The sequence below is a fragment of the Nipponia nippon genome, unplaced genomic scaffold, assembly GCF_047370975.1.
Source record: "Nipponia nippon isolate SJK-2023a ecotype South Korea unplaced genomic scaffold, ASM4737097v1 scaffold_4, whole genome shotgun sequence".
NCBI classification, from domain to species: Eukaryota; Metazoa; Chordata; class Aves; order Pelecaniformes; family Threskiornithidae; genus Nipponia; species Nipponia nippon.
In genome coordinates this window covers 33,457,489-33,483,810 of record NW_028262358.1, presented here as the reverse complement: position 1 = coordinate 33,483,810, position 26,322 = coordinate 33,457,489, and the positions used below count along the sequence as shown (strand labels likewise).

Sequence of the window (26,322 nt, the reverse complement as noted above, 5' to 3'; positions counted from 1 at the left end):
CCTTAATTAAAACCACAAGGAGACTCAAAACAGCACTCTGGTAGAGCTACTAGTAACAACTTCTGAACTAAATGCCTTGATGGTGTACACATTTTACAGAGGGAGAGATATGTGAACGTCAGATTTGCAAGAACAAAACAGAATTAGTGAATATGAAGACAAATATCTCGGTTTTATTCCTACCGCTGGTCAAGTGTATATAATATGATTAAAACTGCTGTGCTGTGTTACAGGTAGATAATTTAAAAAAACTGAGCCTGATGCATTTGGAAATGTGACAAATTGATTAAAGCTCTTCCTCAAAAAAGTAGTTCCCCATAAAAGAAGGAGAAAAAACCCCTTCATTTAATCTTTCTTTTTTTTTTTAATATCCATCAGTTCACCATAAATATTTCAATTATATTTTGTCACCAAATGTTATTTATTTCTTTTTAAATGAACTAAAACAAAATTGCCAAAATGAAATTACAAGCTGTAATGAAATCTACACATCACTGTTTAGAACTGATTAAATAATGCTCCATTTTAATATCAGGCTTTTGATTCATCAGGCTTCTAAAGTGATGCTATAAAAGCTGATTGAATTTAAATTCATAACCAGAAGTGCAGAGAGATAATAATCAAAATAGAGCTTTCATACAACTTGAGAGCTGAATAAGATCAAAATTAATATGCATAGGTTGAATTTCATACATATGCATTTATTGCAAATAAACTAATTGCAGCTGAAAAGTTTTAGACTCTGGTCACCACCTCTTTACACTTACTTTAGATTATGTTATTAACAAATAAGCTTAAAAAAAGATGTATTTCTTAGATTTCAGCTGTTACTTCTCCACTCACATTCTTTTGGATCTGATGGCAGGATTGCTTGTCACTGGTGTTTTGCTGGGAGAGGACAGGAATTACTTCTTTTTGCCACTAGGTAGCACTGATACTTTACTTAGAATATTGGCTCTGGTTGTGTTATTTTCATTGTGAACAATAGGATGTGGAAATAACTTTCACACCAACTTTTCATATTTGCTTTAACTGTGCCAATACAAAATCAAATGATAATACATATTCAGAAACAGACCAAAAGTCGAAAAACTCAAAAAAACCCCACCAACCACCAAAACCATATAACGAAACGTGCAAGACCGAATTTTATTCTAATAGAGACAGTTGGTTTTAGCATTATGAACATCTTGTTCTAAATTTTATATGGTAATAGTCAATATTCTTATTTAGGGAGGCTGGGTGTTACTTCAGAATTGTCATCTTGGACTGGATTTTATGGATGAGCTACTGGAGACACTTCTTACTGCTGAGATACAGGATGAGACGTTTCGAGTTTGGATAACTACTGAACCACATTCTAAATTCCCAATTACGCTGCTACAGGTTTGTTCAAATACTTAATTCCGGTACCTCATGTCATCAAAATTATTCAGATTAAGTGTGTAAATGGAAATCAAATACATGGGGCGGACCCCAAAGCCCAAGAAAAAATTAATTTACCTTACAATGCAAATAACACTTTAAACAGCAAGGTTACTTACCAGTAGTAACTGGAAGTTCTCGAAGATGCATTATGTATGTGTGAATTCACACTAATTCTGTACACAGAAACACTTGAATCAAAACTGTCAGGCTTTACCTGTATCCCTTTTTGCCAAACCAGATGCCTTTGTGAACAGAGTAACGCCCGCAACTGCTCTTAGACTCTTCCAGATTTCCCTATTTGAAATAAAGGATTGGGGGACAGAACACACATGGACAGCACATTCCAAAGAACATAATTTACCAAGAAGTTACCTGTTTTTCTTTGATAAACTATAAATGGCTGTTCTGTAGATCTCAAGGAGACATTTTTCATCAGTACCAGGAAAATTGCCTAAACTCTTATGAAGTGCATTTAAGTCCTGCATCTTCAAGAGAATAGTGGGGTATATAAACATACAGTTTGCTAAAAGTGAGAATAGAAAACTGAGAGCGTTGCTAGATGAATCTTCACTTCATTTACCTCAAATGTTCACATGTGATTTCCCAGTCTATAGTGTCACGTTACCTGTTAAAATATTAACGTATTCAGGAATTCCAGAAAATGAATAACTGACTCATCTCTTTCTTAGAAGAAAGGAGAGAATAATTTGTTTTTTTTTATACAGAACATTCATCAAAAACTGAACAAGATATCCTTTGAAATGTGGAAAGACTGGTCAGCAAGTGTTCCTATTCAGTCTGATGTTCTAGTGTGTTCATGTGCAGATGGGTCCTTGCAGGAGGCTGGAGCTCATCTCTGAGACAGCTCGCCTGGGCTCTGCAGCCCAGAAATAAGTTTGTAAGACACAAATTGAAAAATCATTCCTTAAAAATAATTGACATTCTTTACCACAAATATGGAGATAGTACCACTGCTAGGTGAAGTACATATTCATCAGTGTCTTCCATTAAGTGTGTCTCAGAAATAGAAACAGTTCAGAGCCATGCTTGCATTCAGCCTGTGGGCAGCCCGGCATTTACTATCCTTTCAATGCATGCTGCCATGTTACCCAAACCAGCCAGACAAGTACTTACTGTTGGAGCAGAAAAATACTTTTTTATTTGAGTTCCTCCAGCATTTGAAAATGTCTCAAGGAATATAGATTCTGGTAAGGCCAGTCTGTGTCCAAACTAATAGATTCAAGCGTGCCCGTGAACAGTAGCTGGCACTGGAATGCAATAGTCTATAGGCGTAAGCAGTTACAACATTCTCTAACTTGAAAACCTGTGCTAACTAGCACTCTTTCAAATAATTTGCAGGCATGGTTTGACAATTAAAATTTTGTAGCAACTATTCCCATTAGGCAGTTTGCATGAAACTAAGGGGCTGTATTCTAAGGGGCTGTGGCAGTTTACTACCATAAATGAGGATTCCATGCCTGCTGACCAGAATGCCCAGGAACATTCTCAGGTGAATCTAATTTACTGCTGCAGACGTAGCCACAGAGTCCAAAGTAGCCACTGTGGACACAAAGATCTGATCTGAGGCGAGGTGAGATTTCTTTATATTTACTGTGAAGTCCTGGGACCAGAAATACAACAGACTTCTTGTCATCTACTCTTCTAGCATTCAGTCATCGAATTAGGGATAGAGAACTATTATGATGCCTTCTCAAAAGCATGGCAATTGCTTCCAGGTTGTTGATGACAATTCTTAGATCTGTGGACAAATGTCAGTGATGGTTCTGACCAACATAAACTGAAGGTCTATATTAAAAATCTTAAAGTAATGTATATTCCAGAGTTTTGTGACCTAATCTAATATGTATTCCTTTTATGCAGTTTATAATAAAACTAGATATCAACTTTGTATCTACAATGCTTCAACTATTTACATTTTATTTATAACTAATAGTTGTGACATTTTTGATGTTGCTGGTTTTGTTCAGTAAACAAATCCAATTCCTTTTTCTTTTTCACATGACAGATTGCTATAAAGTTCACAAATGAACCTCCCCAGGGTGTACGTGCCAGTTTGAAAAGAACGTTTTCTGGAATTAATCAGGATCTGTTAGATGTTAGCAATATGCCTATGTGGAAACCTTTGCTTTATACTGTAGCTTTTCTGCATTCTACTGTTCAGGTATTTCTTATAAAGTTTGCAAACAGTGTTATAATATATGGAGTCACTTTAACAGAGGTTCCTGACAATACACATTCTGATACTTATTGTAGCATCATGTTGCAGGGCTGAGGCTTTAATTTCTATAATCTGTATTTCAAGGTTCTTTATTCTCTGAATTGTTTTATAAATTTTACACAATTTTCATACTATGAGCATTTAGAATGAGGACTTTTCTCATCTAATTTTAGCTGTCCAAAAGTTAGTCATTTGGAAGTAAGGGAAAGGTGCAAGGGAAAAAGCTCTCTCTGTAGTCAATAGAAATAGATAAGCACCTCAAAAAAGAAAATAATCTTATCTGTCTTAGCTGTCTCTCTATAAAAGAGTGAATAATTTTCTGGATATATATGTCACTCTTTCTGTCCGCTGATTTTAAAGGCAATCTAGATGCCTACCTTAGAGTAGCTGTCTAATTTCTAGATGGCTAAATAAAATTCTATCACTTAGCGTCTTGTTTTTATCTTATTTTTATCTGTGTCAATGTGTTTTCTACATTAATTCCAATGTGAGCACAGTATCTATACTTTGTACTTTAAAGATATGTAAGTTCTGAGATCACAATAAATATGAACATTTTGAGGTCTCTGAATATACCTTCTTTTCAGCAAGGATCTCAAAATAGTTCTAAAATGCTATTTAAGCCTTAGGCTCTAGTAAGCTGCTCGTGTTTTCAGTGTAGCAAAGATGGTGAAAGAGAAAGAGAATTTGTTGAGGTCCCTATTAAGGTACAGTATTCTGTATTATTTTTCTCCTCCTACCTTTTTATAAACAGTGAGAAAGTTATTCTGTGTACTGCCTCAGCACTATACTGTTCTCATGGAACTAAAAGACCTAAGCTTATTCAACCACCACTACTTTTAAAAAATATTATAGCTATTCATCTGTTCAGAAAATTATGGATTGCTAATCAGCAAGCAATATATACATTGCCCTGCCTTTAAACTGACCAATTCCTAATATCCTTTGGTGACAAGATCGCTATGATAAATATAGCTTAAGAAGTAATTCAGAGAATTTGGCAGAAAATCATTATACCTCTCTGCAGAGTATTATTGGTTAATGCTGTCTCATCTGCTTATAAATAGTACCTAATTTTGAAAAAATAAAAGTTTTTTTTCAGTTCTGGTTCTTTTTAAATATTGTAGGTAAGGTACCTAAATGTTATGTAACTAGATGTCAAAGACTGTCAGTCTTTGTTGACCTGGTAATTTAATAAATATGTTATTACTTAGTTAATTTTAGAATGTCAGTATTACAATGTTGTTTTCAGCAATTTAATTCTTAACTTCTTGGATTAATTTCTTCTATATTCTGAAAAAAAATCATTGAGTGATGTAACTGAGGTGGTTAAAATAAAGTTGTGAGAAATCTAATGGTGTTGGATGTTTAAAATGTTTGTGCTGCAGATTATATTCTCTTACTTTTATAGTCAACTATTTTTCTGTTCCTGCAAGTGTTATAATTTTGTTTTCAAATATGTATGCAATAATAACTTTGAATAATATAGTGGTGGCAGCCTTATAATAAAGTTGTGAATTTTGAAAAACGTGTATTAAAACAATACAGTGAAATAGTAAGACAAAAGGGGCAACTTAGAAGTCTTTGGATAACAGCATTAATACAGAAGCTTGAAAAATTAAAACTATCATTAGGAGATTGTATATGTAGAAAAAAAATGAAAAACTGTAGAACTTACTTAGAATTGTTTAGTGTGCTGAAAATGCAGAGATTTGGTAATTCTTTAAATTAGTTGCTTAATATAAAAATCTGATCATCCACACAGACATGAGACATTTCAAACCTATGACTGATACATTGATTAGTAAAGGTAGCAATAAGTGATTGTGATGCTTTTTCTATAAATATTTATCCCTCATGGTGTAACTTCATAATAAACTTTGTCTTTTACTGATGTGTAGGAGGCACAGTTTCCTGTTTCCTAGGCTAGCTTTCTTCTCCTGTTCAATTCTTTACTCCACTGTTATTATTATTAATGAACTTTAATAATGAAACAAAATTATATATATATGTTTCATAAACATATTTGGTTTTAATTGTATTCCTAAGGAACGACGCAAATTTGGGCCTTTGGGTTGGAATATTCCCTATGAATTTAACTCAGCAGATTTTACAGCCAGTGTTCAGTTTATACAAAATCACCTAGACGAATGCGACATCAAGAAGGTGAATACTAGAATTTGCATACAGTATACTTAATTGCTTTGTACAGCATCTGTAATTGTTTTTTTTTATGTTACTATTGATAATAGTTTATTCATCGCTATTCTTTCAGTGCAGCTTCTAATGGTCAAAGTTTCAGATTCTCTGTAAGACAGTCAAGCTGAAATATTTTGTGTGCTATCATCCATATAAAGATATGTAATAGTTAAGAACTTCAGAATTTGATCTTGTTCTTTTCAGTACCATGTCTAAAATATTAACAGGTCTATATAATATCTGTTTTGGAAAGGGTGCTAAAATATTTGGAGTTTGACAGAGCTAATCAAACTTCTCTATGACTGCCATTTGGTCTTCTACTATTTGTCAGGGAATAATGTAATAGAACAGCCATTCCTTGCAAAGCAGCACTTTGTCAACAGAGAAAGATGAGAAACTGGGGGAAAGGCAGGGGAGAAGAAAGAGGAGAGGCAGTGGCAGCTGAGAGTGATTTCAGGTCACACAAGAAATAATGAGACATATTTCTAATAGCAGGATCAAACCCAAGTGTACTCCAAAATTAGAGCTGAGATCAGAAAATACATTAGAAATAAAGGGGTGTTTTTGTTTTGGTTTGGTTTTGTTTTTTTTTTTCAACAATGATCTTTTCAGCTTACATTTCAGAGCCTTATGAGCTTCAGATGATACCAAAATTGCAGGCTGGATACCTTCTTCTTACATGTTATAACTACAGACTTTTATTTACTTTACTTGCATCCAGGGGATATCATGGAACACAGTGCGGTACATGATTGGAGAAGTACAATATGGAGGCCGAGTCACAGATGACTTTGACAAGCGTCTTCTTAATTGTTTTGCAAGGGTGAGAGACCTTGAAAATACAGTTATTTGTCATTTTTATTGGCAGCTGCAATACAGAAATCAGAAGACCTTTCTGCTGAATATGCAGTTCTTTACCAGGTTATAAGGCTCTTCAGAGTAAAACGAATTTTTCAAAACATCATTCTTTGGCAGTGAGGTTCTTCCCCTTGGTTTCTCTTTAGTGAGGAGCAGAAACTATTAAAAAGACTTAGCTGGAACTCAAACTTAGAAGACATGGCTTTTAATGATTTACTCATGTATTCAAGTAAAATTAGATGTAGTAGCTAAAACAAGAACCCTGATTCACTGAGAATAAAAATGAGCTAAAAAAAAAGTCTGAGTAGTAGCAAAGTAATTGTGTTTTGTTCTGGATTTTTCACAGGTATGGTTTAATGAAAATATGTTTGACAGCACTTTCTGTTTTCACACTGGTTATAAAATTCCAGTGTGCAGAACCCTGGAACAGTATTTTGAATACATCCAGTCACTCCCTGCCATGGACAGCCCAAAGGTCTTTGGTCTCCATCCTAATGCTGATATTACGTAAGTAGGTCTCAACATATTGAAAACAAAGACCCTTTCTTTTAGTGTTTGGAAACAAATCCCTATGAAATGCTTAAGTGAAGTATATTTTTCATAGGAAATCTAGGATTCATGTGAATTTCACTACTGAAGCGGAACACTTGATGTGTATGTACGTGATTATGAATGCAGTATCTTCAGCTACATTTTATATGTTCTTTTAAAGCAGTCGGAATTCTTATTGCTTACTTATTGTGGTTTTAGGATTTTTTTTTTAAATTTAAAAGCATTATAAAACTGTTATATGAACACATGATACAAGGTTCTATACAGTTCAACTAGAGAAATTTTCTAATGTTTGCCTTCTGTTCCAAGTAGTATTTTTTTGTGCACACTCGTTAAATGATTCTCTGGATTGTCATTTGGTTTACAGCATGCCTTTGGATGTAACTACGATCTTTTGCTGCCATCAGTCCTGCCATTCCCATTGTTTAAAAGAGGCTTTTCAACCTCACCAAGTACTAACTCCATTTAAAATTTTATCTTTGACTTAATTAACTTTTTCATTCCAAATAATGTGTGTAACAGCTTGGCTTTTATTTCCTTCTAATGTTACATGCCCTGTGAGAGGATATGAATCATCGTCATATTTTTTCACTGAAGTTCTTAATAATTCTGCCATGAATTATTGCATTTTCATTATGTCCACATTCATTATTTCTTAACACAGCTTTTGATATTTTTAAACAAAACAAATGTCGTTCAAATGCCCAACTGCTGTGGAAACCTAATATCTTCTAACACTTTTGGACAAAACAATAATTTCCCACAATTTTTCAGTCTCAAATTTGAGATGCTGATGCCCTATCAAAAGCCCAGTATTCTTTGCATGCTGTGAGAACAGTACAATTTTATTGTCAACTCTGCCTAGCACCTACCATTGTAAATATATACTTCTGAAGAAAAGAATCTAAGAGTAGATTCTGTTTCAAGTCATTCTCTGATACTTGCAAGACCTCCCTTCCAGAACTGATTAAAGAAGAGCCAAGATTTAACGGAGAACTAAACAAAGTCCTAAAGAGAGACATACTTCACATCCAAAATTAGGCTTGTGGGAGGGCTAATTTATAGGACAAAACTTGAGACTAACAGTGCTGAGGAAGCTTTAGTGAGTAGGAACAGCTCTTTATTTTCTCTCTAGTACTGAGCTTTTCTTCCACTTGGTACATCAGCATATTCCTGCTACTTTAGTCCTTTTTCTGGAGATTTTCCTTTGTAGATATTTCTTTAGAGTTTGGGGAAAATGTTCAACAGCTTCATGCTTTTTTCCATGTCTTATCACAGTCTGTTATAGGCAACTATGCACATGTACTGTCTGTCTGAATTTCATCTTTGACATACAGACCAAATGGATTAGCATCCCATACAATCCCATAAAAAGCTGCATTTAAATTCTCCTTAAGATATCCTATCAAGTCATCTCAGAGTATGCAGAAGGCTAACTGCTAGAATTGGAACCCTGAGACAGCCAGGACCTCTCCATGTTACTATTACTGAGCACAAGAAAGACCTTATCTCCCACTGGTTTAGTGGGACAGTTTTCCAGTTCAGCCAAAACCTTGATCTATTGGTTCCAACGGTAAGACTTCACTGAATGTCAACACTTTCATCCACTTGGGATTAACACCTGAAGTCATTGTGACTGATTTTAACTTCCTATGTGAACCATAGGCTCTGCAAAGGCAACATAGTTAACAAATACCTGAGTAGGCAAGGAATATTCTGACAATCTTCTGTCAAAACCCCTTCTCCAATTGGTTCCATACTGAAGCCTTAAATCTAACTGAATTTTTGTATAGTTACTGCAAGCTGTTATTAACCAACCGAAGTCAGAGCAGAATCTCCCATTATCCCTTGGCGAATGTGAGGTTTTGAATACGCTGTTGCAACAGATACTGCTGCTTTCTACACAAAGCTGAGGTAATGCTTCTGTCAAACTGCATTTGTTCTTAGTCTTAATATCCAGTACGGTAGATTTGTGATGGCAGAGACTCCAGCCAGCAAACTATGATAGGCTGTTGAATCCAAACTCTGTAAGAAAATATCCTTAATAATACTTTTTGGAGCAAATCAAAATCCATAGAAAATTCCTTCTCTTTTTCTTCTTATGACAGAATTTGCTTTGCAATACTGCTTCAGGGAAAAACAACATAAACTGGTATAAAGTGCTTTATCGTACATACTTACTCTTAGGCAAAATTGATGTTGTAAATGAGATTAATTTAATGTTGCTTTAGCTTCCTTTTACGGTTACCCAAGACTTCCTTTCTGTAATAGAGAAAAATAGGTCCTTGTAAAGTGCAATTCCTCTGATCACAAAGCAGACATCTAAAATACATGAGCTGAATCATGCTTCTTTGCATTACCTGTAAGGGCAAACTAGACAAATAGCTGTTATGTAGACATCTACACTTAGATGTCTAAATCTGATCAGGGACACCCCATTGTGTATATCTGATTTCCTTCCCAGGAATGTGGTACTTCCTCTACAAACCTGTGCAGTCTTTTTTTCAGTACTGCTTGCATCTGTACTCAACAATTTGCAATGTGAAAGAAAGTCAGGTTTTCCAAAGCCCAGAAAAATTTTGTTTGGGAGCGTCTTTTATATTCACTGTGTCCCACTGTTATGTGAATGAAATGTCTTGCGTCTATTTTCTCCTCACTTCTGCACTGGAATATTATTTTTAATTATGTACACATTGAGGTGCCTCTTTTTGTCTTTCTATTTTTATTTACAATAAAAGTCTTCTTGTTCAAACTGCTATTGCTATTCATGTTTGCTTCTTTATATAAGATTCAGATGATCATTTCTTCTCTCCAGAAGATTCCTAGCTTGTGTCATTGAAGAAAGGAATATTGTTTACCTTTGATTCTACTCCTTTGAGGTTATTTTTCAAAAACTGTTCTCTGCTTTTCCCCAAAGTTTGCATATTGCCTTCGTTTTTGAATTGTTTCTATTTTTCTTTTGATTTGGGGAAAAACATTTATTTTTATAATTCTGTAATATTTTATAATTCAGTTGATGTAATAATCATAGGACCTATTCCTTCCACATAGAAACGTCTGACAGCAGTATTGGAAGAACAGTACTTGCAGTGTGAAGAGGAAGGTTCACATCTCTTTTATCACTAGTTGTTAGATCAGCGAGACCCAGAGTAAGGGTTACAACCACCAGTATGCCATCCAAATTGGGAATGAAGCCATGGGTCCAAGAGAAATTTGATTTTATCCAACTTTTCTGTTCATATGTGGTCTTGAATAAATCTATCATTCTTTAAATGGGGCCATAAATGGAGAAAAGCTTGAGAGTTTTGCCAGACAAAATCCCCCACCATTCCTACATTCAGAAGCAGAAATTATATCTTCTGAGAAGAAAACTGCCAGTAGGATTTCTTCTGTGTTTCTGATTTATAGTCTATAATTGCATTCACAAACAGTTTACGTTGAAATGCTATGTTATCTAGTTTCTGTAGTCTTATGATACTATCTCCAAAGCTTAGATGCTTTAGGACTTGATATGTTCTATCCTGTGGCACAATCCTTGGTTTCATTTGTTATATAATTATGTATGAAAAAGTAATAGAAGGAGATGGGTGTCATATGAAGGTCAAAAAGTAAAACTGACATGCAAAATTCTGCTTTGAGTCAGTATAAATTTATGTTCTGAGTCAGACAGGCTGCATGTTCCTCATGTAGCTGATTCCATAAGGTAAAAGTAGGCAATGCCAGTACTGCAGTACCAACACATACACTGTTATGTTTTCTTTCTTACTGCCTCTTGTAGCTCTATGCCACTAGATAGCATTATAACAAAAGTACTCTTGTAATTCTGCTTGTGTTGAAGGACTGATGTGGTCTACTATCTTCTACCGTGAAGTGCCACATGAATTTAATTCACTTTTTTGTATTGACTCAGAACATAAATTTACATTAGCACTGCCCATGCTGCACTATGGAATAGAAGGTTTTAATCTCCAATATTGTAAATCTAGCAGCTTTTATCATTAATTCTGAAATACCTCAAGGCAGAATGAATTTACTATTTAATAAAGGGCCAGCTTGCAGAGTCATGCCTCCACCTTTTCCTTCTTCTGCATTCCACTTTTAAGAAGTAACTACATGAGGGAAATATTCTTCCTTGTTACAAAATTTTTGTTGCTTCTTCCCAGCAAATAGCTGTTTAGAAGTTCAGGCATATGCCATTTTCTTCCCTTTCCTTAGAATCCTTAGAAATCATATGATGGTAGGTTTTTCTGCCACCTCACGTTCTCAAGGGTTGAGAAGCAACCTGCAGAAGTCTCTCTTCTCCTTAGCCCTGAATTAGAAAAACAGCAAATGTATACGGGGGTGTATGGAGGCAAGTTCGTATTCTTTACAACCATGGAAAACCACACATTGTTCACTATCAGTGTGTTCAGCTTGGTGCAGAACACAAAGGAAAACAATTTCTTTTGGGAGTTTTGATTTAACCTGGTGACACAGTACAGTTTTTCTCAACTTTCAACTTGAGTGTTCTACAAAGTATCCTTTTAACTATTAAAAAATCCTACGTAATTTGTAACATATTTCTTATCCTCTCAGATACCAAACTAATACAGCAGCTGATGTGCTAGATACTATTACCAACATTCAGCCTAAAGAAAGTGGTGCAGGAGCTGGAGAAACTCGTGAAGCAATTGTTTATCGTTTAGTTGAAGACATGCTAGAGAAACTTCCGCCAGATTACATACCCCATGAGGCAAGCTCATCTTACTTGTTTTCTTATGTTCTCTCTGTTGAGTTTTCATGCAAGACATTCCAAAAAAGAAACCCTGAACTGTAAAGAAAGATGGTATAGCTAGTAGCAGATTCAAGCAAGGAACTAACATCTTTATCGCTATCAGTGTGAATCGATAGGAGGCTTTTTTATTTAAAATGAAGACATATAACAATTGATCATGGAGATATGTCATGGAGACTATGCTTGGACTTCCAAAGCTGCATATGAAAACACAGAAAAAAGTCTGTCTTGACTTTTTGTGACAGCAGTCTCCTGGGCCTTCTCAGTGAAGTCCTATTCTAGCAAAATCATAATTGGGTAGTATAAGAAAAAAATAAAAATAAAAACTGCAACAGTTTTAAGGGGATAAATGTTAGTTGAATAATGTGAAGTACAAGTCTACTATTTACTTTTCTGAACACAAAAAAGTTAAGATGTCATATGACAACAGTATTTCAACATTTCAGATTTAACTAAATTCCTTCTTCTGTGCTCCTATATTTTAGGTAAAAGCTCGTTTAATTAAAATGGGGCAACTTAACTCTATGAATATTTTTCTTTGGCAAGAAATTGACCGAATGCAAAAGGTGATCTCAATACTCCGCAACAGTTTGAATGATCTTAAATTAGCCATAGAAGGAACTATTGTTATGAGTGAGGCAAGTAAAAGCATATTTACTACATATGGAATACTCTATTTTAACTATGTCCGTGATAGCTTTAGTTCATATATTATAATTTCGTTCCTTCAGAATTTGAGAGATGCACTTGATAATATGTATGATGCTCGAATTCCTCAAGTATGGAAAAGAATATCTTGGGATTCTTCAACACTTGGCTTCTGGTTTACTGAACTTTTGGAAAGAAATAATCAATTCTCTACTTGGATATACGAAGGAAGACCAAATGTGTTTTGGATGACTGGATTCTTTAATCCACAAGGTAAGGGTACTGAAAGGACTTGAGTAATAATGTATTTAATCATAATTTAATGGGGTTTACTACATATCTAATTTAATATTACACCTAGAAAAAATGTTTTTATCACTGTCAGAATATGTCATAGAAGCCAAGATGATAAATGGATTCAAAAAAGAGATTAGATAAAGTCGTGGGAAACAGGTCCAATGGTAGCAATAAAACATGACTGTCCAAACTTAACCTTCAAGCTGGGAGGTCCTCAAGCTCCAGATTGCCAGAATCTGGAAGAACATAGAAGCGAAAGGAATTATGTGCCATTTTGCTCGTTGTAATATTATTTCACTGAGCATCCACCTAGTGTCAGAGACAGGATGCTTGTACGGATGGTCTTTTAGTCTGACCCATAAAGACAGTTTTTATATTACAAGAAGGAAAACATGTAGTTAACAAATAAAATGCTTTATCTTGGTGACATGTTGCAGCATGATATGATACAGCTTCTAAAGAAAATACACTTAATGATAATGATACAGCTTTTAAAGAAAATGTACTTTTCCTGTGGTTTCAAACTGTTTAACTCGTTCCAAACTGTAAGTTTTGAGTATGGAAGAGCTTTAATCTAGAGCAATAAGTTATTTATATGCTGTACATAAGCAAGAGAAGTAATTTTTTTACAGTAAGAACAAACGTGCACTGGAACAACCTCCCCGGGGACGTGGTAGAGTCCCCATTGCTGGAGGTTTTCAAGATGCAATTGGACAGAGTGCTAGATAATCTCATCTAAGCTCTGTTTCCCACAAAAGGTTGGACCAGGTGATCTTTCAAGGACCTTTCCAACCTGGGCTGTTCTATGATTCTAGGAACATGCAACTATACCAGAATTTATAGCAGTTATCTATCTTTCACAGAGAATCATCAAACTGTAGTTTTCACAGTGTTTCCATTTCACACATTATTTAATGAACAGTTTTTCCAAATTAATCAAAGATATACTGCAAAGTACAAGTAAATGTTATCTATCATTATCTGTTATAGGTTGATATATTTATCATTTTACAGGAAAGAGGAAGAAAAACAAATTGTAACCACCTTCCTGAGTAACAAAACCTGTTACCTTATTAGATGCATGTTCAGAATAATCTCATTTAGCCTGCACGACTGTCCATACAAAATTCTCATGAGAAACTCCTCCCATGTAACAGCTGTGAGGTGGCTTTTCTCATTAGGATTAGCCTCTGACATCCTTAAATATTTTATAAGTTATCTTCACTTTGTGATGCTCCTGTTCTTACTGGCCTTTCTATGACCAGGACTGTAAAAAGTACTAATATCAAAGTATTTTTTGGAATCGCTCTCAGAAACAGTTGAGGTGCCTGGAGCACATCCAAATTATCATGAATACATGTTCATTTCAAGTACTACATTAATTATATTTACATCACATACAAATATTTTAGCTGTGACAAATAGCTTCTAATGGGCTTTGTCCTAATTAGCATGTTAAACCACTTCTTAAATCTTGAAATGCTGTCTTCTACTGCATGCCCATGTACTTTCATGATTTCCCCATGGCTTGTCACTATTTCAGTTGGTGGTTTCACCTCCTTGTAGATACTTGACAGCCCGCAAAACGCTAGTCTTCTTTTCCTTTATGCCCTATCAAGAAGGAACTGATGCCATTTCATCTTTAAGTCTTTACAGAATCACTCTTAAGTATGCAGTTCTCTATTGTTAACTTTTCTCTCTTCGCCTCAATCTCTTTCTGACAACTCCAAGTGGTTCTTCATCTGGTAGCATTAAATAGAAGCTCTTGTTTTTTTTGGTGACTGCATTGTCATTTTCTGAGACACTTATACAGAAAGAACCAGGTATTTGCTACAAGTGTTTCATTTTTGTAGCTTTTTCCTTTAAAACACATCCAAACCTCTTTGCTGCCCAGTTGTCATCTTGTGCTTACACTGTTCAGCCTTTTACCTCTCAAAATTTTTAAATTGCAAACCTCTGTAAAGTCTGTTCAAAACAATACTCAAAAAATCACCTAACTCGCTGCTTGATTGTGTCATCCTCTACCTTCATTCCTGTCTAGGACTCCCTATTCTTCACTAACAAAACATAAATTTTTCATCCTTCGTAGGCACTGCCTTGTCTAGATTCCCCACACTCATATAGTTCTTTTTATTAGCACATTCAGACACACCGTCTTTGTTTTCTATCAGTGATATTTATTTTATTTTTCTACTTCTTTCATTTAAAATAAAAATTGCCTTTTTCCTAAGTTGCCTTTACATAAATATCAGCTCACATAATTGATATCTTGTCTGCCTTCAAGTTCCTTCTTGACATACAAATCTATCATCCATCCTGTAGCTGATTGACTAATGAAAATTTGTAAATCAGTATCCTGAGCAAACATTTCTTAACTGAATAATTCAGTATAAAAAAAAAAGTGTATTATTTTATGTGCCATTTAAAAATATTTTTCTCAGTGTAATGCATTCTATGCCACTTTTGTAATTTGTTCCTATTTTGGCCCAATATAAAGTTTGCTATCATTAGTCAAGGTGCTCATTTTCACTCGAACTCTGAATATCTGTCTATAACATTCAGTGCAGAACCATGCAGATAACCAAGCAAGATTTTTTTTGTCATGTGAGAAGTATACTAAATCTCTGGCTTAATTTCTCAAGGATTCCTGACAGCAATGAGACAAGAAGCAGCTCAAGCACATAAAGGCTGGGCTTTAGATACAGTTACAATACATAACGAAGTGCTAAAGCAAAACAAAGAAGAAATCACAGCACCTCCTTCTGTATGTATGACATGCAAAGATGTTTCAGTATTAATTTTGGTATTTAATTTATATTGTGTACTATGCAGTCATTTTGGATTGCTAGAGGAAAAGTTACTACTGTTTTCACCTGACTGGTTTTGCTCAACGTAGAAGATAAATAACAATAAGCATGAAAATTTTAATTTTTTTATTTTGTACTTACAAAAATATTTTATTAAAATAACCATTTCATTGTACCACTTCTTGATTTCTGGAATTTATAGTAAACTTTAGATCAAATTGTGTAGTGTATGGGCTTTACTAAACAACTTTTATTGCCATGCATTTCAGTAGCACTATCTTCCAAAAAAGGATGATGATATAGTTTAAAATTAAATACTTTGAAAAGATTCAATGTCATATTTTTTTCTATAAAACATATATTCCTTTTAACGGTTTAAGCCAATTACTCATTTTACAAAACAGATGCTTTATTTTCTGTGATGTATCTATCTGCTTACTCTCCACACAGGAAGGAGTATATGTCTATGGGCTATACTTGGAAGGTGCAGGCTGGGACAGACGAAATAGCAAACTCATTGAATCTACACCAAAGATTCTTTTTGTCCAGCTGCCTGTGGTGCATATATTTGCTGTGAATACAACCAGTCCTAAGGATCCCAGGCTCTATGTTTGTCCTCTTTACAAGAAGCCCAAGAGGACAGATCTGAACTATATCACAGTGATCTATTTAAGGACAGTAGTGTCTCCAGACCACTGGATATTGAGAGGAGTGGCTCTCCTATGTGACATCAAGTAAACTGTTTTTCGTACCATAACAGAAACAGAATATATGGCATGTGTAACCAATTACATCTGTAATTCTTCTACTGCTTTGTATTTGGTGGCCATTGGTCGTTATACTAGAACTGTCATTCCAGTCTTGGCTTAATGATTTTATTCCTCTGCTTCCAGTAAATTCAGTTTGTCTTGGCTATTTGGTGATAGTTTTAAAGTAAAGTTTTCAAAATAAGTTCACTGATTGTAGTCTTTGATGTTTCCATTATATTACTTCGAAAAGGAATACTTGCTTAATAATACAATTAATGTAAAATAAAATGTTGTTAAACCTTAAAAGAGAAAAACTCAGCTTTTTCACATTCTTTCTCATATACAGCTTTTAGCTTGTGTTTCAGTGACACATGATGACAGAAGACAATATAGAACATAACAAAATTTAAGTTTTCCTAGATACAAGTTCTAAAATATTCCTGGATTCTAAACAATACATATATTATTTTCTTTGACTCTGCAGGAAACTTTGTATTTAAGACAGAAAAGTATATTTCTGTCCATATTTTTTGCTTGGGGTTTCTCAGGGTTCACTTGTTCTTGTTAAACTATACAGATTAAGCTGTATACCTTATATATATATATATATAAGCTGTATATAAAACTACACCAGGAATGTTTGTGTCTGGAATATCTGACAGAGACCAGTACGTTCTCTGTTCAGTTTAGCTGTGTGGGAACATAGCTACGGAAGTAGAACAGTGCCAAGTACTTAATATGGATGTTTTTGTAATTAAACTAGAGAACCAGATTAGCTACAAGTACAATTATTTTCCTGCATCTCATCTTACCTCTAAAATATAAGCTGGAATCCTTGGAGTGGCTATCAGCATTATTCTGTGATAAACCTGATGAACATCCATGAATTTTCCAGACATAATTAGTATTAAACTAATTCTATGCATGTAATACTAAACAAGGTATGCAGTCTACACTATCTCTGTAATAATCTGCATAAAATTAGTTCTTCCTTCAGGTACCTTTATTTGGCAACACAGTTTTTCACTTACACCCCATGGCTGGACTATGATCTTCCTTTTGCAGATGAAATGCATCTGCTGTGGCAAAGCGCAGCTACTACTTGATGAAGTCGTGGGGCATCTAATGGGATGGTAAAAGGCTCTTCTTGAGTTAGAATCCTACAGCTTTCTGTTGGAGGTCCCCATCCCAGGATAACCTCTTGCAGAAAGGCCGTGGCATATAGGAAATAACAATACATAGGCACAAAATGATGAGCAGAGTAACAAAAAGGAAGATCTCCAAACGCAATTAAGTAAAACGTTTCTTCTCTCTCTCCTCTGTAGACTTAGATCCAAATACAACAAACAGCTAAGGTGTTAGGTAAAAATACACAGAAATTGTAAAAGTTAAAAATTGTACCATAGAACTATATATGCACAGAGGAAAAAAAAAAAATCTGTGGAACTGCAAGAGATTTTGCTCCAAGTAACCAAAAAATTGATGACAGTACTTGTGGTGGGTTGAACCTGACCAGCAGCTAAGTACCTGCCCAGTTGCTTGCTCACTCCCCCCTGCCCCAGCAGGATGGGGGAAAGAATTGGAAGAGCAGAAGCTGAAAACACGTGCGTCAAGATGAAGACAGTTTAATAAGTGAAGCAAGGCTGCACACACAAGCAAAGTAAATTAAGGATTTATTTACTGTTTCCCACTGGCAGGCAGATGTTCTTCTCACTTCCTGGGAAGAAGGGCAGCAGCACACATAATGATGTGTGATGAAGACAGATGCAATAAGCACAAATATCCCTCTTCCTTCTCCTTTCCCCAAGCCTTTGGTGCTGAACATGACATCATATGGTATGGAACATCCCTTTAGACAGTGGGTCAGCTGTCCGGGCTTTTTCCCCTCCCATATTCTCTCACACTCCCAGTCTACTCTCTGCAGGGGCAGAGGGGAAAGAAGTTCATATCCAAAAAACAGCACAACAACTATATTGTATTCATTCCTAAAGATTTTTTCCTGGTCTGGCCTTTCAGCTTAATTACAATGGGGAAACCATGCGTAACCCTGTGAATGCCTCCACAGGTGGAAGATGTGCATTGCCACTTTTACAAGTGAAAGTCTATATGGGAAAATACCAGAGAAGGTGCAAATCAATAATGTGCTGAGTTATATAAGTTACACCAAAGAGGATTTTATTCTCCATCCTGTATAATATCAAGAATAGAGATGAATAGTATATTGTTGATCTCAGGTATTTAATATATTGCATCAGATTCTTGAGAGCATCTCTTTCCTCTGTTTGTCAGAGTCCAATCGCCATTTCCCATCTCCTCTGAGCCTCTCTGGGGGTTTGTTCTGTCCTGTTTCCTCAACACCATGCATTAGCTCATTACTTCCAGGTTACAATGAATGTTAATTTCCATATAGCTTTCCAGTTAGTTTATGGAAATAATCTATGTTTTATGACAGCAGCAATCTACTACCTATTCAGAAGGCTCTTTTTTGTCTTTGCATGCTTTAAGAATGTTCACAAAGTATTTCTCTGTCCTAGTCATATGTGGGATAGCAAATTCTTACACCTAATTTCATGACAGCCAGCTCTTCAAACATCTAACGAGATGCATTTAATTACTTGAATCACCACAAATTATTCCTCCCAGATGACATAATCTATAGGAATTCAAGACTTCAATTCAAGACCTTTCACTCCCAGGTATGCTCTATACATCCAGGATATTGTAACAAGCATTCAAATTCCTAAGCTAACTCTAACATAGTTTTTTCAAGTTACTGAACAAGTTACTTTCTGAAACTTTTTATGCTCCTTTGCCATTCAAGATACTGCTGTTCAAGTTGTGAGACAGTATTGTGGTTCCTGAATTGACAGACAAGAATGCCATGTCAGCAAAACACAAGTATTTAACAGAGGATCAAAAAAAGACAAGTATTTGAAATATGACATTTAACTAGTCTCTGTGAAAGCAAGAGCCTAACTCATGAAGATCTGTGTTTGAGAATGTAAAGAAGAGTATGTCCAGAACTAGCTTAGAGGGTGCATCCATAGTCTGTATTATTCTTTCCTCGCTCTGTGGAACTGTCACCCAGAAGGATTTTCCAACCCGTTTCCTCTAATTTTCAGAGGTAAGTCCAAGCAGGTGAGACAAGGGAAGGCATGCTCTTTCCCACTGCTTTAGAGTGGACACTTTAATTGGGAGTCATTGATCTGCCACTATGTCAAGATGCTCACTTTTCATAGAAGTATATTTCATAGTGATAATTCATGAGAAGCCTGGAGCATGGCTGTATGATGAGCTTTTATATAACAACGGGTAGAGTTAATAAAAACTATGGAAAAGAGCTTGCAAATGTGGGGGGGAGGGATTTGTTTTCTGGTCAGGTTGCTAAACGTCACAAAACCACTGACTGGAATGAGCTTGTTCCAAGAAGTTAACATTTCAGCTGGAAATGTTCAACTTTAACTTAAAATATTTGTTAATTCCACAGAATAATTTTCTTCATCCACATCCTCTGTTTCTGCCTGTAGATTCTGGTTGGTCGTAACTAAAATTTGTTCAGCAGGGATTCAGAATATCCATTTTCAAGGTAAAATATTTTATGGAAAGACCTACAGTTTTCTTGTTCAGTGATCTCATTCACTGTCTATATCTGTTCTTAATATTTAAACGAATTAATTATTTTTGATAGTCTGGAAGAACATTTGGTAGCAGTATGTAAGTATAATTCTGTTGACACAAGTACTGAAAATCAAACGTATAAAACATGCAAGCTGCAGTTTTACGTATACTGATGTTTCTGCTGATTTTTTTTTAATATTCAAGTGTAATTGCACAGCTATGACAAGTCTCTTGATCAGATTTCTTCAGAAGCCTCTGGTGTTATTTATACTCCTAGGGCAGGCATCACACATACTAAACCGGACATTGTAAGGTGTGGTACCTGTATCTGCACCACACAAGCAGGGTATTCTGGAGGCAAGTCTAGTTGGATAAAAGCCAGAAGAGATGCCTTTTCCAGTGATTAATACTGCCTTCAGAGGACAAAAGAAACATGCATAGATTTACTCTCAGAAATTCAGGAAAACTTTCTTTTTTTTTTTAACTTAGCAACAGTCCACTATAAAGGTCAAATCCAGAAACAGACTTTGGAAATAGAAATACCACATGATTCTTATATAGCAGAGATTAGGATGGGGAAATAAACAACTGCTAACATGTATGACTTCTTTTTATGCCTCTTTATTTCCATTACAATTTCTAATTTATTAGATATAAATATATGCTCATAAGATCCTTGGTGATATCTGAACAGTCTCTGACTTACTGCATTGACTAATAAAGGAATGACTCAACTAAGGTATTAGTTAGTTAGATGACTAGTAATTAATGGATATCCAGGAATGCAAGACTAGACTTATCCAACTTCTGCTATCTTCACATTCCCAAATGTCTAAAAGCATTAGAGGCTGTGTTCTGCCAGTTTTTTGGGACTTTAACTTAATCCTTATCTTGCTGATAGACCTACCATTTGCCTTATATTTTGTATGCTTTATTATTAATCAATATATTCTTCACAGCATTCAGGTAAGGTTCAATCTTCAGCAAAATTATTTTATCATTTTTCATAAATACTGAGATCTCACCCCAAATTTATCCTTAATGTCAGTTCCAACATTTACTTCAATTAACATATAGTAATTAGTATTTTTCCCCCTAAGCCTCGTTCAGCTCCAGGGAAGTGTGATTTCACTCTCTGGATATTAGGAAAACATTACCTTTTTATCTTTCCAGGACAAAATGACACATCTGAAGTTAAAACAGGTCCTCTCTGACCCCTTGCCTTTCCCCTCACCCCTGCCCCAACTCCTGGAGTTTCCTTGTGGATCTGCAACTTCTAATGTCTTACAATGTCAACAAGTTGACTCCTCCAATTCACCTTACATTTCATTTTTCCAAAGCAATCTTGGCAGCGTGTCTTAACAGATAAACTGTCTGCAGCTTCCTGAATACATTCACTAATCAGTAATTCCTCCTACCAGTGTTTATATTTGATATTCAGATCAGTCAAGTGGTTGTTCAAGAGGTTAGCTAATTAAAACTCCTAATACTAATTTCTCAAAGTCGGCTGGCTAATCACCAAAGAGGGATTTCTGCAAACAGATACTCAAAGGCAGAATGACTATCTGCCTTACAGATACGGTAATTCAGAGAGAGAACTCCGTTAAACAGATAATTGCCCTTCTCCCTTGCAGCTTCAAATGACTTGTGAGCAGGCTGCTGTACAGCAATGGAAATGAATGATGGTTAGGGTCACCCTCTATTTTGGGGGGATGTTTATGATGCGAAAAGCTATGGCCTCAAAAGACACTGTGCTTAACAGTTTGTGATCTCCTTCTCACCAGGCACATGAGCACAAAAAGTAAAATTACTGTAATGTAAATGGCCATGTAAATGTAAACGGAAAGGATTTAACCCGCATACTTACGATCTGGAGAATTTAATCCAAACAGCACCCTTCTTTCTCTCTTGAGTCATAGCCACGATAGCACATGGGAAACCCATGAAACAGGTTCCCCATCTCACTCATTCATCCAGGGAATATTTTTTGATCCAAAATGCTAGACTATAAAATATCACCTCTTTCTCAAGAGACACATCCTGTCCCTCTTCAAAGGATATTTTTCTCAAAAACTCATCAGATGCTGCAGACAAGCTACTAAATGCTTGTCTCATTGGGAAGCCTTTTACTGAGGGAATCCAGGTCCTAGCTACTAAGCAGCTAGCAGCAGAGTAGACAGAAATCATCTCTCTCTTTGGAAAAGACCAGCATTATGATCATTGCACAAGACATATATCAAACTGTACAAGGCAGTTTTCTGTATCAAGGTTTCCCTTGGTGAGAAGATATTGAATGGAATGATTACCAAATAATTTCCTCACAGAAAAAAGCTACCACTACAGAACAGGGAAAGAGGAGAGTAATATTTCTGTCAATTTTACTTAATAGAGAATAATTTGACTTTACTCTTTCCTTCCTTTGTTCTGTGATTCATAGCTTCCTACCTCCTTCTTGTGAAAAATGAGGAGAGAAATTGAATGCTTTACTGAGTATTTGTTACCATCATTTCCTTTGTGCTAGCATCTTTTCATTTCGTTCATCCTAGCAGCCTTCTGTAGTCCAAAATATAATTCTTAACAAAGCATTCTTGAGCAGGGGATTTTTAATTAGGAAATTTGAATTAGGAGTCGGGGACTGTGGTAAGAAATTCAAACTGTAATAAAGTTGTTTCCTATTATACTACGTGACTGCAAACAACCTTTACATTTCTATACCTCTAAGTTTTTAAATATAGGAAAGTCTGGGTCAGATTCACAAATTACTCAACATAGGGCCATATGAATCCTTCAACAACATTTTATGGAAAAGATTTAAAGCCATTTCTTCTTTATAAGACAGAGAATGTAAGCTTTGTATTGAAATTAAATACCTATCTAAATCATTCTCTCCATACAATCATTACACAGAATAAATTCCATAAGGCAGCTAGACCCCAAAAGTAGATACAGCTATTTCAATTCATAATGTAGTTCACACAACTCTAGTTAAAAAAAAAAAAAAATCTTTGCACTCATTTCTTTGTTTTCATCAAGTAATATATAGCCCAAAGTGTACAAGCCATACTATCTGACAGCTGAAAAATGGAGCTGTCCATTTTGCTCCAGCACTACTTGTTGGTTTTGTATATTTACATACAACCAGGCCCTTATGTCTGGAACTGCAAACTAGCAACAACTTATGTTCATTCATTCTGTGTCTGCATCTACAACACTACACATTATAGAAAACTGGGTGACTTCAACCCCTGCATTCCAGCACTGCGTAGCTACCGTGAGATGTTTCATGTACAGAGCACATTCTCCTACATGTGGGCAGGTAGCTTAAGTAACAGAACAATTAGCACTTATAAGCACTAAGCTAAAAATAATGAGATTATTGAGCAACCTGATCTAGTGGAAGGTGTCCCTGCCCATGGCAGGGGGGGTGGAACTAGATGACCTTTAAGGTCCCTTTCAACCCAAACCATTCTATGATTCTATGAGGTTTAATGCATAGATGTGTACTACAGTAACCAGAAGAAACTCCCCTGCTTCCTAATCCACATTTAAAAGTTTTGTACATTAATCTGTGATACAACTATTTGCTGTAGCCATGTTCTGATATAGACTACTGTAAGATCATTCTGAATATTACTAAGATGCTTAAATTACTCACTCCCCAAAGTCCAGGCTTCAAGGAACAATTCAGACGATTTAGTTTTTCCAAAGATATTGAAGTATATATAGCTCCAAGACAAGATGATCTCCCTTCTAAACACCAATGTGCTTGTAATCGCAGTTGTAGCTTATGTGTTTGTAACTCTCATTTGCATAATACTGCTCAGAGCTACCTTTTTTTTTCCCAGGAGGTCTACAGAATGATGTAGCTTAAATCAACTTTTATTTCAGTTAAGTAGGTGTCTATACAAATTAAAATTCTACAAACACTATCCACATTCAATGATTCAACACTAAAATTCTTCTACTTCATTAACTAAACATGTATTTCAAATTTCTAAGTGATATATTTGAATAACTTCAGAGGTGCTGGGCCTCAGCTCAGATACTTTAGCTTTTATTGAGCTTGGAAAGACTTTTACTGACAGTTCCTCCTGGTTTTGTAAAGAAAAAAACAATGAGCCAAAGCGTATTCACTGCTGCCGCACACTACAGCTACAAAACAAAAGAGTAAATAGCTAACAGCCTTTCAGGCACATGGGCAACTCTTACACAGCCACTGTACAGAGCAGCAACTCCCTTCATTTTTCATACAAATCCCAAGTTTAGGTAAAACACTTCATTCTCCAAATCTGAGCAACCCTGTACCCTGCAACTTCAAATATACATATACAAAATGGAAAGGAATAAAATTGCACTAAGAGTTTAGATCTATTTGCACTGCGGCTGATTCCAAGAATTGTATGTCTCTATCCCATAAACAAACTTCTTATAAAAGACGATGTTTATAAAAGTGAATAGTTACTGGTCCTGGAGAAGCACGAAGCGCGTAACTTGCCCTGAAAACTGATAACATTCTTTAGGATACTGCCTCAGGCAGCTTAGGAAAATGTCTGTTACTCAGAAAATGTCACAGCAGAAACACACAGTTTCTCCATGAAGCAGATTTTTCTCTGTAGAAAGTTTCAGAGACAAAGCATTCAGTCTGATGCGGGACAGGGATGTTACTTTCTGCATATACGAGGCTAGTGGTTGTAGTTTTCAGGCAGGAGAGAGCCTGGACCCTTGTGAAGGCTTTGTCTCTCACCCATGGGAACCTGCCATGGCAAGCCACCGGTTATGCTGTTTCCACAGAAAATGATTAGCATGAAAGGTTATTAAAAGAGACACTGAGCTTTTTCAAAATGCAGTTTTGCCCTCAAAATATAGTAAATTGCATTCATAATGCTAAATGGTCATCGGAGTACAATAATCTGTGTGTTGCAGCGTAAGTGCAAGGCAGTTTCTCCTTAATACATCTGAGACGTTTGGTCCAGCCTAGAGGTAAAGGAACAAGAGAGAAGTTACAAAGTCCTGCATTTTAAATAGACTTTGCAATCCTTAACCTACAGAAAAAGAGGTGTTTGCATCAACAAACAAAATCCTTAAGTTGTACAAAACTTCCTCAACTCATTGCATTGAAAAACAAACTGAAAGGACTCCAGCTCCTTTCAAATTTGGTTGGTGTCATTTTAATGCTTTACTCGGCTATTTTCAAATTGTTCTTTTCTTACATTAACACTGATAAAAGATCAAGTTAAATTTTAGTATTAGTAAAACCATGAATAAATATAATAAAAATCCAGCAGACTCAGGTTTTGGAGACAACTTTCATCAGTATTTCCCTTCCCCCCCAAAAAAGATTTGAATTTATTGGACAAACACCTTTCCACCTCTAGGAAAGTGACCTCTTTTTTATTACAGTGATTTAAGTCAACAGGATTTGTTCAGCCTTCTGAAACTTGATAATAGCTTCTTAATGGGTACAATGAAAATGTGTCTGTTTAGAGTTTACTCTAATGCTTTTTTTTTTTCTTCCTTGAGAAACATTCATGTAGATAACAGTATGCTGTCATCATACCTAAAATGTTACCTTTGATTGTTTCTGGAAAGCAGAATTATTCCAAAGTAATACCTCTGCCTGCAAAGTGATATGTCACCCTCGTAGCCCCGATAAGGCTCTTCACCAGAGACATGAGCCTATTAAGGTCTTGCAAAAGCAGCTGGCCCTCTGCTGCGCACAGGTGCTAGGAGTCATCTTGGGAGCAGAAGTCCTAACTGGAAAAATTAATTAATATGCCTGGTGCAGAAACAATAGAAAGCAGTAGAGATTTGCATGTGAAGTAACGTGCACCCTGCTAAGGCTGGTGGTGCTATCCAGGTGGAAGAGGTGTCTTTCCCTTTATTTAAAGGTTTCTGTTGCCTGGCCTGAAGGAACCTGGAGGATATTTTGCTCAGTTGCCTGGTGTTTTTGTTGGTTTATTGAAAGCAGATATAACATGCATGGTCTTCAGGTGCCAGGAGGTAAGGCCAGCCCATAGCCACTTCCAAATGGGATCAGGTGTTGGGCTTCAAGCAAAACATTCCTGTGAGGTTTAACCAGGCTTGGGCAGGGTCCTCTGTTAGCCTTTCAGGGGAGGCAAACCACATAAAACAGTTAACAGCCAACTGTTAGTC

General features: G+C 35.8%; 1 protein-coding gene across 1 annotated transcript in view; it reads left to right on the top strand.

Annotated features, from left to right (window-relative positions):
• DNAH8 (dynein axonemal heavy chain 8) overlaps positions 1-16,540 on the top strand; it is a 143,641-nt gene extending 127,101 nt beyond the window's left edge. The window contains exons 83-92 of the mRNA XM_087774061.1: positions 1,234-1,386; positions 3,455-3,610; positions 5,717-5,833; positions 6,588-6,689; positions 7,071-7,231; positions 11,852-12,008; positions 12,536-12,688; positions 12,782-12,971; positions 15,638-15,759; positions 16,253-16,540. Of these exons, the coding sequence (XP_087630187.1) occupies positions 1,234-1,386; positions 3,455-3,610; positions 5,717-5,833; positions 6,588-6,689; positions 7,071-7,231; positions 11,852-12,008; positions 12,536-12,688; positions 12,782-12,971; positions 15,638-15,759; positions 16,253-16,540 (1,599 nt within the window). The remainder of the gene's footprint in view (positions 1-1,233; positions 1,387-3,454; positions 3,611-5,716; positions 5,834-6,587; positions 6,690-7,070; positions 7,232-11,851; positions 12,009-12,535; positions 12,689-12,781; positions 12,972-15,637; positions 15,760-16,252) is intronic.
• The last annotated feature ends 9,782 nt before the right edge of the window (positions 16,541-26,322 follow it).